The sequence below is a fragment of the Notolepis coatsorum genome, assembly GCF_963971535.1.
Source record: "Notolepis coatsorum genome assembly, chromosome: 4".
NCBI lineage: Eukaryota > Metazoa > Chordata > Actinopteri > Aulopiformes > Paralepididae > Notolepis > Notolepis coatsorum.
In genome coordinates, this window is record NC_140168.1 from 5,343,565 (window position 1) to 5,355,155 (window position 11,591).

The 11,591-nt window shown below is 40.3% G+C and overlaps 1 protein-coding gene across 1 annotated transcript in view; it reads left to right on the plus strand.

Moving 5' to 3' along the window:
- Nucleotides 1–7,195, plus strand: part of atp9a (ATPase phospholipid transporting 9A) — a gene marked incomplete at its 3' end in the record, with an annotated part of 158,607 nt that extends 151,412 nt beyond the window's left edge. Inside the window, exon 26 of the mRNA XM_084313334.1 lies at nt 7,134–7,195. Within this exon, the coding sequence (XP_084169460.1) occupies nt 7,134–7,195 (62 nt within the window). The remainder of the gene's footprint in view (nt 1–7,133) is intronic.
- Between the last annotated feature and the right edge of the window lie 4,396 nt (nt 7,196–11,591).

Sequence of the window (11,591 nt, forward strand, 5' to 3'; positions counted from 1 at the left end):
AGCAGTACTGTCTATCTGTATGTATGTTATGATGAATTGAAAATGGGGGACCCTGATGTAAACAAGACGAAAGTCTTTCTCTGGTCTGCATCCCCTTAACAATTGTATGTATTGAGCTGTACTGTACTGTACGAACACGTTTCGCAATTATGCCACATCAATGTGGAACGCCCTACCCAAAGCTGTAAAGGAATGTGGATCACTACCCACTTTCAAAACCTCTCTCAAGGGACACCTACGGGAGACTGCAATTCAACACTGGCCCCTGTAAATATCCTAACCCAACCCCCTCCAATGTACAGTCATTTACCTAGTATGGTTTTGTCAATAGTCCAATGTACAATTTTGTTTGTTTGTACAGTGTCTCCCCCCCCCCCCCCTCAATGTACAGTTTTGCTTGTTTATACAGTGCCCCCAACCACCTCCAATGTAGATTACCCAGTATGGTTGTCAATATCCCAGTGTACCCAACCCCCCCACCCACCAACCTCCTCCAATGTACAGTTTCTACGTCAAATGTATATACTCCCTTTTCCTGACTCCTTCTGTATCACAAACAGTACTGTATTTGCAAATCTGGTATGTCATAAATGTATAGATGTAGCAGTACTGACTATCTGTATGTCATATATGTCATATATGTCCTGATGAATTGAAAATGGGGGACCCTGATGTAAACAAGACGAAAGTCTTTCTCTGGTCTGCATCCCCTTAACAATTGTGTGTATTGAGCTGTACTGTATTGTACCCATTCTGCAATCTGTTAATAAAGTTTTCAATCAATCAATCAAAACCTCAGTATCCTGGGATGTGTTCAGAGAGAGAGAGGGCTGATTTAACCTCAGTATCCTGGGATGTGTTTAGAGAGAGAGGGCTGATTTAACCTCAGTATCCTGGGGTGTGTTCAGAGAGAGAGGGCTGTTGTATCGGTGGGAGGGTCTCATTTCACTGTGTGTTGTAATAGTTGTACCTAGGGATGCTCGATATTGGCTTTTTTACCGATACCGATATACCGATATTGTCCAACTCTTAATTTCCGATACCGATATCAACCGATACCGATATATGCAGGGTCCCCCCCCCCCAAAAACGTTCAGGTAATTAACATTACATGTCTTGTTGTGGAATTAACATAACATTATGCATACTTTTGACAATAAATAAAATCAGAATTTGTTCTTACTTGCTTGCCTGGGTAAATAAAGGTTATAGAAATGTAAAAAAAAATAAATAAAAAAAAAAAATTGGAAAACCGATAGGCCTACCGATATTTTCCGATATCACATTTTAATGCCAATATCGGCCGATAATATCGGTAGGCCGATAAAATCGGATATCCCTAGTTGTACCCTCTCTTTCCCTCTTCTCGTCACCATGCAGGTCAGAGCTTTCAATAGGAAGCACTAAATTAGCCCATACAATTAAATTACTGTCTAAGTCTAGATCAAATTTGTAGAGCCTGAAATCACAACAAAATGCCTCCCTGGGCTTCACAGAGCCAGAGGAAACATCACAATAGATCCACAATAAAAACCACTATTTTGCAACAACACCCCCAGACTTTCCCCGATGAAGATAACTCCCTAAAACCTAGCAATAGGAAAAAAGGGGGAGAAACCTCAGAGGGGCAGTTCAAAGGGGATCCCCCACCAGGGCGTCGATCGATTAGTCGACTAGCCCTAAAGTCCCTACTCTCTCAACAAGGCAGAACATTGCTTGTTTTTCTTTTACCATTTAGTGTGGTGCCATGCAGTAAGCTTTTATATATAATATTACATTACATTACATGTATTGTCAATGAACAAGTACAAGTACAAGTACAACGAAATGAAGTTGGTATCTAACCAGAAATAATATAAATAATACTTACAAACCCTTTTAAATACTGAAATAATACTTACAAACCTTTTTAAATACTGAAATAATACTTACAACCCCTTTAAAATTCTGAAATAATACTTACAACCCATTTTAAATACTGAAATAATACTTACAACCCCTTTTAAATTCTGAAATAATACTTACAAGTAACCCCTTTTAAATACTGAAATAATACTTACAAACCCTTTAATACTGAAATAATACTTACAACCCTCTTTAAATACTGAAATAATACTTACAAACCTCTTTAAATACTGAAATAATACTTACAAACCCTTTAATACTGAAATAATACTTACAAACCTCTTTAAATACTGAAATAATACTTACAGACTCTTTTAAATACTGAAATAATACTTACAAACCCTTTAATACTGAAATAATACTTACAAACCTCTTTAAATACTGAAATAATACTTACAGACTCTTTTACATACTGAAATAATACTTACAAACCCTTTTAAATACTGAAATAATACTTAAAAACCCTTTTAAATACTAAAATTATACTTACAAACTCTTTTAAATTCTGAAATAATACTTAAAAACGTTTTTAAACACTGAAATAATACTTTCAAACCCTTTTAAACGCTGAAATAATACTTACAAACTCTTTTAAACACTGTTTATCTTGTGTTGTTATGTCAAAGCAACGGCTGCTGACAGGCAGCTAGCCAATACTATCTCGCTAAATCTGTCCCCAAATCTCAGTCTAAACCGTCGCCATGGATACAGAAGCACACAGTGGACACACACACACACACACACACACACAGTAGCTCTATAGTGGTTCACTAAAAAGCCTTTTTGGCCACTTTGAAGAGCGCTCATATTACTCAGCTCTAATGAGTTCCCTCAGGCATAACAGAGGTGGTGGCACCGGTCGTTATGTCACAGCGCCAAGGTACACATACATACACACGCATATATACACACACACACACACGCATACACGTACACACGCATACATACATGCACACACACACACACACGCACACACATGTAGACACACACACATGCGGGTCTCCGGGCCTGACTCAGGCGCCTGCGGAGGCCTGATAAAGAGCGGCGCGCGGCCAGGAGGATGTGGCCTATCTGGACATACGACGTGCTCCACATACTAGACATTCCTGCCCGCTTACCAAAGGTCTCTCCTATTGTCTCTCTCTCTCTCTCACACGTAGCGGTGCATTGGGGTGGGCTGTCACTCCGGTGGCAAGGCGGGCGGCAGCAGGTTGATGAGGTCACGTCCCCCCCCTCTCACCCCCCCCCCCCCCCGCCGCCCTCGCCCCCCGCTTGTTGTTGCTTATGAAAGCTTTACGCAGCAGGGCTCCGTTTGTCTGCTTGGACACGGGGAACCCTTTCTGTGTGTCATTACACACGCGCCACACACACACGTGCACACACACACGTGCACACACACACACGTGCACACACACACGTGCACACACACACACAGTGTACTCTGATTCCGCGAGTATTTACTGTGTTTACTAGTGTTTAAGGACTTTATATTTACTGTAGAACTAGTGTTTAAGGACTTTATATTTACTGTGTTTACTAGTGTTTAAGGACTTTATATTTACTGTAGAACTAGTGTTTAAGGACTTTATATTTACTGTAGAACTAGTGTTTAAGGACTTTATATTTACTGTAGAACTAGTGTTTAAGGACTTTATATTTACTGTAGAACTAGTGTTTAAGGACTTTATATTTACTGTAGAACTAGTGTTTAAGGACTTTATATTTACTGTAGAACTAGTGTTTAAGGACTTTATATTTACTGTGTTTACTAGTGTTTAAGGACTTTATATTTACTGTGTTTACTAGTAGGGGTGCACCGATATGAAAATTGGCCACCGATACCGATACCGATTGTTCAACTAACACAATCGGCCGATACCGATACCGATACCGATAATTGTGGCAAAAAATAAGTATTTTTAATTTTTTTTAATATTTTTTTTTTAATTTTTTTTAAATTTTTTTAATGAAACTACTGTATATTTGTATGTGTGTTTGTATTTGTAGGCCTCTTTACTTACTTAAAAAAGGAAACATCAAGAAATATGTTTATGGTATCACTGATCCCTCTCCCAGTATCGTCTGGCGGCCTGCAGAGGGATACTATTTTCTCAACCAGAGCTTTCAACCAATGCAATGGAACCATTCTGGCGGCCTGCAGCGGAATACTATTCTCTCAACCAGAGCTTTCAACCAATGCAATGGAACCATTTTGATTGACAGTCGATTCGGCCAATTACGCCACACCGCTAGCACCCACCTCCTGCTTACCACCAAGCGAATATTCATTTTTCTACTTCGGGGCATGCCGCCATTGATCTGCTTGTGAGAATGCGAGTCAAACTCAGAACCACAACAAGCTAATAAGTTAAGTTAGCTGCCCGGCAGTGCCCGCCGACCAGCGCGCTCCACAGGATGGCCAAACGAGACACAATGATTTTACTGCAACAAATGTTATAATAAAACAAAGCCTTTCTATACATTTGTCTGGTTGAAAACTTTATTAACAGATTGCAGAATGTGTAGTTGGGTACGGAATGAGCAACGGAATGTAACCGAGCTATGCACGGCTTGCTTGCTATCTTCGGGTAAATACTATGCTGATGTAATTGAACGTGTAACTAACTATAATAACGTTAATGCCACAAAACGAATGTTTGTGTCATTTTAACAGCAGATACTTTCTTAAATGCCATCCTCCCGACAGAGCGGTGTTGATGGGGAGCTCTGATGGATTCGCTTGGTTGTGTTATTACATTAGCATTGAACAGCTAACCGAAAGCTAGGGTTAACTAATGTTAAAGGTTTAGCCATAACGTTACGTTGGCTAAAGTTGGGGCTATTCTTAATCCAGTAATAATGGCTGCAGACCTGCAAGCAAAGTACAGCAAGTTGGCAAAGGAGTATTCCAACGTAAATCACATTTTCACCAGTAACGTTAGTCGTCTGCCTCCCGGCTATGAACGGACTCGGAGTAATGCCTTGCTGCTATGGGTAATAATAATATGCTGATGTTATTGTCCGTGTAACACTAACTATATAACGTTAATGCCACAAAACGAATGCCTTGTTAATCATAAATAGTAACTTTGATGCAGTAGCTTGTGTGTGTGTGGGGCGGACGGCGGGCGTTGTGCAGGTAGGTCGCGAGTGAATTTTTATTTTTTTGTCTTGACGCTACACAAATGGATGGTTAGTTATCGGCGACTGCTATCGGCACATTTGAGCTTATCGGCCGATAGGCCGATAGCAGTCAACAAGGCACTTATCGGCCGATACCGATACCCGACCGATATATCGGTGCACCCCTATTTACTAGTGTTTAAGGACTTTATATTTACTGTGTTTACTAGTGTTTAAGGACTTTATATTTACTGTAGAACTAGTGTTTAAGGACTTTATATTTACTGTGTTTACTAGTGTTTAAGGACTTTATATTTTCTATAGAAACACTGGACACGTTTTATGCTCGTTGTCTGGGCTGTGATCTGCTGGTCTGGGCTGTGATCTGCTGGTCTGGGCTGTGATCTGCTGGTCTGGGCTGTGATCTGTGGGGCTGGGCTGTGATCTGTGGGGCTGGGCTGTGATCTGCTGGTCTGGGCTGTGATCTGTGGGGCTGGGCTGTGATCTGCTGGTCTGGGCTGTGATCTGTGGGGCTGGGCTGTGATCTGCTGGTCTGGGCTGTGATCTGCTGGTCTGGGCTGTGATCTGCTTGGCACGTTTCATCAAAATGTGTCATGTTTTGTTGTTCTCCCCCTAATGCAGTCATGTGTTCGTATCCCACACACCTTGCTTCTATTTTTAGAAACCATGAAACTGTGAAAGTTTCCGTTTAAACCCCCCTCCCCTCACCCACCCACACACACACACACACACACACACACACACACACACACACACACACACACACACACACACACACACACACACACACACACACACACACACACACACACACACACACACACACACACACACACACACACACACACACACACACACACACACACACACACACACACACACACACACACGCCTCTTATGTGCTGAACACAACAGGAAGTGTTGGCCAATACATTTACATTTGTGTAGCTCTACCCCCTAGTGGTGACTCTGTGCAAGTGCACTGCACGTTCTAGAGCAGTATTAAGATTAGATTAGAGTAGAGATTAGATTAGATTAGATTCAAATGTATTGTCATCATACAGTACAAGTACAGTACAACGAAAAGAAGTTTGGCATCCAACGAGAGTGCAAATGTAACAGTAAAGTGCAATAGTAAAATACATATGACTACATTTGTACATTTGTATGTGCAGGTGATTAACCCTTTCACTGCCGCACTACCGAACGGTTAACCCTTTCACTGCGACAATACACATAAGGTTAACCCTTTCACTGCCACGCGACCGTCGGTTGTGTAATAGTAGCGGGTTAACCTTCTGTCGTGTGGCAGTGAAAGGGTTCAACTGGATATAAAATATATAGATCAGTACTACTGAGTAATAGTGCTAATCAGATGTATGTACAGAGTTGTAGTATTAATATGTGATATTGTTACAGACAGTGATACAGGTATAAAGACACTATGGTAGTAAGTCATACTGGCCGGGGGAGCTCCAGTAGCTCACCACGTACCGCGAGTGCTATTTCAGCGCCGTGGACAACCGCGCTCGCGCGGATCTGGGGCTGAGCGAGTTCGAATCCCGGACTGCAGCCATGCCTTTCCCAGAGTGTCTTCCCCCCCATCTGAACCCTTTCAGCCTGCTTCTGTCGGTCGAACTTGACCAAGTATAAATGAGATAAACGTATAAAAGAGCCAGGGAAATGGCCAAAGTTTAAAAAAAAAAAAAGTCATACTGGCCATCAGCGTAACTAGTAAGATATGTAAAATTCCTGTATGCAATGGTCAAACAGACAAACGACTCTAAATAATAGATCTACCTTGTTTTTCAGTGAAGTCACCCTTTAGAGACTTTTTCACTTTTCCTCTGAGAGGTTGTGTCATGTCGTCGTGTGTGTGTGTGTGTGTGTGTGTGTGTGTGTGTGTGTGTGTGTGTGTGTGTGTGTGTGTGTGTGTGTATGCGGAGAGAATAAAAAAAAAGTGTTACCATGGTTACCAGCCCACTGGCAGTCAGACAGTGTGTGTGTGTTGACGTGCTTTGTCATTAACGTTTGTCAAATGTTTTTGATTCAGCTTTCTCATTCTCAGTCTCTCTGTTCTGCAGTGAATGAGATCATCAGGCAGGACCTGACGGGGGTCCATCACGTCCGAGGAGGACAGACATAGAGGGCGGGACCTGAGCAGGACGTGACATCATCGACTTCCTCCTCCTCCTCCCCCTCCCCCCCTCTGGCCACGGGGGACGTATCGACGTCAGCCACCTGCGTTCCGGTTGTTGGGATGTTTTCCTACGTTGGAACAGTTTCATAAAAAAAAAATAAAAAATGAAACATTGAAGAATTGATTCCACCCACAACTTCTCATCACGCCGCCCCCTCAGAGACTCCTCCCCGATCTCCTGGCGGACCCACTGGGGGAGAAGGTGCCTTGTTTTTTTTGGGTCGCTTTTCTTGGATATTATTATGCAGAAATATAGCGAAGATATATTATGAATTTTAGCATAAGAGCGCCGGCGGATTGAAACCTATACCCAGCGAGTCCAGGCCGAATGACGGTGTGTCACAGCCCGACGCGCCCCCCCCCCCCCCCGCCCGTCTGAATCTAAAGACCCCCCCCCCCCCCCCCCCCCGAGACGTTTAGAGATGCCGCCAGCGCGCGTGTTCACAGCGTTCCGCTAGGATACAAGTCACGCGTGTTGTTCTCAGCCTGTATTGGAAATCCTCGTTTAGGTATAAATACTGTAGTTTGAACCCTTTCACTACCACACTACTACAAGAAGGTTAACGGTTAACCCTTCTCTCTACCACACTACACAGTGTGGTAGTGAAAGGGTTCACTTGTATAGTGAAAGGGTTAACCCTTTGTAGTGTAGTCGTGAAAGGGTTGACCTTCTGTCGTGTGGTGGTGAAAGGGTTAACCCTTTGTAGTGTGGTAGTGAAAGGGTATTCTCTAAACCATTCGCTGGGCAGCCAGTTCCCACCTGTTCTCCTCTATGCCGATGACAATCATTTGTTTTTACGAGACCTTTGTGTTTGTGCCAAGGATAGTCAACAGGGTATGTTTGCTGGAATTCCTTTGAAGAAAAGAAAAAAAAGCCATCGTTTCGATCAAGACGTCGACGTCTCGACGCCATGAAGTCACCTTATTAATGCGAAGGCTTTACTGGAACGTTCTTTGTAGCCAAAAAAGAAAAACGTAAATCTCTGTGCCTAAAAGTGTCTTCTTCACACGCAGACCTTCTGTGTCTTAAGGATCTGCAGTTCTGCAACAGAAGACCGTCTTTTAAACTCTGTCTTATCATCTCATTTTATAGGTGCAATTTTCCACACTGCCATGCTGATCTGCAAATCAATTTTGTTGTGACACCTCCTGATATGCACTGTTTTCAATAAGGGGGAATACATGTTTGTTTCGTGTATATATATATATATAAATATATTTTATATATAAATATATTTATATACATATATTTATATGAATATATATATATAAAAAATATATAATATTTGAGTCATGTGAATAATGTATGTTAGTAAAATATCTATTGCATTGTATTCAGGTGCCAAAATGGCATCACAGGAGCCTATAGGATGCTATATAGACTCTCTAAACAGCTATAGCGTGGGGCTACATAACCTGAGAGTACAGGTGAACGCCACAGGTCGACTCTCGTGTAAAGCTATTATTGACATCGTTTGAAAATGCAGTGCGATAAATCGTGACACATAATAAGCTGATCTCAAGCGGGCAGTGACGTTGTCATTCGAAGAAGGCTAACCGTTAGCCGCGCTTATGATATGTCGAGTGTCCAGAACACCTCGCACACGCTCTGGTATCAGAGCGGTCTTACTTTACGCGTCTCAAATGTCTGCTCTATTTTGTATTTCTCTTAATATTGATTGTAACAGAATTACGTGTCCTGTTTTTTTTTTTTTTTTTTTATAATCACAGAGAGCTAAGTATATCCAACGCCTGTGTCTATGTGTATTGTATAGTTAATGGCGTGAGTGTGTTTGAGTCCATCCGTAATAGCAGTGGTTATATTCCGAGCTAAGCCTGTGCCTATGCAGTGACATCTTTGTTGGTCTCGCGTGCCTTATTACATTTCTAACGGAATTCTACATTTCCAACTGAAATGTATTTTTTTGAAGTATCCTTCTTAAAGTACATTTGTGCTCTTAGGCACATCGGGGGAAACACATTTGTTGTATGGATATATGAATATTTCATGAGATGTTGAAACTTGCATTGATGCAAATAGTAGTACAGTAGTTTTCAAAAGTTAAAATTATTTTTGTACAACGCTTTCTGAGTGAATCGGAGTACCTCCTTATGAGTGCAAAGTGCCATTTATATGAATGTATAGAAAATTATTTTAAAAGTTATACTTGATAGTTTAAAATATAAGAAAAAGAGTGAGACTTAAATCTATATTTGGAATGGACCTATTTCACATAATGTCATATTTTATTTTGTAATATTATTAAAGATAGTGTTAATAGATTAATTAACTAATCTGTTTTTATTCCCAGTGAACTGTTCTCTCAATGTACAGCAGAAAGTTTATTTGACATTTCTTGAATGTAAACTATATTGAATCGTTTTTTTTGTTTGTTTTTGTCTCTTTCTGTAAATACAAGATAGAAAGTGTATAATGCCCACGATATAGAATTTGATATACCGAGAGTGGCGAGTATAATAGTCACAAAGAGTTATTGTATGTAGCCATACTGCATCAATTGTTTTCTAGATTCATCCCAGTGTATTGTTTGTATTTCCACAAAGTTATACTCATAGATATGTTTCAGTCTGGTTTATTATAAAGTACAATAGATCTGATAAAGAGCAACTCACGTGTTCACATTGATAGACTTACACCTGTTGAGGTTATATAGTGCATTTTATTTTCTTTCTTTTACAAAAGGGAATAAGGGAACGTGAACCCTTCTTAAAGTATCTCCTCCGTCTGCCATATTTAGGTTATTTTTATGCCTTTGTTTCATAATCTTTATTACCAACTCTTTGTTAATAAAGGTGAATATTCTCATCCTATTCTATTTTTGTCCTTGTTGATAGTTCCGTCCGTTCTGTTGTGAATCTATTTGACTCCCGTTAAACAGTTTCAGTTTTATCCTATTTTTGTATCCTTACAAAGTAGCAATAAAATCATAATCGTATACAATGCAACGCTGTCCTGGTTTGTCCAATGCGTCGTGATGGTCTGCTTTCACTTCCATGTTAATTCAGCAACGTCATTTATTTACTATCTAACTTTGGGATGAAGTGAGCTGATGGGAGGGGAAAACTGGCGTTCTGAGACAGAGAATCTGAGGCACTTTTCCATGAATTATATATCGACTGCTACGGTATTTGGGAGGATTATGACACTCAAAGAATTCCTCATCTTTAAATTTGATTAGATTTCAAATGTATTGTCATCATACAGCACAAGTACAGTACAACGAAAATAAGTTTGGCATCCAACCAGAGTGCAAATGTAACAGTAAAGTGCAATAGTAATATATATATTAAGTCATTATTTCCTAAAAAAAATATATATATATTTTCATGTAATTAGCTTGGATTAGATTTGATTAGATTAAAATATATTGTCATCATACAGCACAAGTACAGTACAACGGAAATAGGGTTGGCATCCAACCGGAGTGCAAATGTAACAGTAAAAGTGCAACAGTAATATACAATGTGGTGATTAAACTGGGTACAAAATATACACATTAGTACTACTGAGTAATAGTGCTAATCATTGAATTTGTACAGTGATACAGGTATAAAGACACTATAGTAGTAAGTAGTAAGTCATACTGGCCAGCAGTGTAACTAGCAAGAGTAGGTAAGGGATATGTACAGATATGTAAAAAGATGTGCAGGTATGTACAGACATGTGGATAGATATACAGTATAGATATATATACGGTAATAGAATAGAATAGAAATACTTTTATTATCCCGTGGGAAATTTGACACTGCAAATCGCTCAACATTTAAACATTTAGACAGGACAGGTCACGAATTAGAATAATAACAAATCAAATCAAGTTGCCTAGGATAAGAGTAGAGTAAAATAGAATAAAAATGGAATAAAATATACAGTAAATAAATAAATACAGTAAAAATATACTGAGCATGGGGGAAGGGGGGGGGGTACAGGTAGTAAAAACGACACAAGCAGTGTAAACAAATTGGTCAATATAATTAACTATCTAACTAACTGAAATATACAGTATATGCAGCATTATTCTACATGCTATCATACAGCGTTATATGGGTTATATCAGCAGCAGGTATCTCAAAGTCATCTCTGAATCTTAGAACTTTTTAATAGGTGACTTTTATGGGACATTTGGAATAACTGCTGGAGGATTAACAAACATGCTGGCGGTCGGTCTCTGCATGTATAGGTCACCACCACTAGATAGGTCCCGCTGGCCGTCTCTCGCGTCTCCCGACTGCGGTGGCCGTCTCTCACCAGGGGGACATTGACTTCAGTGAGAGCCAGAGCCGTTGGTATAAAGCGAACCGTCCTGAAGCCCCCCGCTCC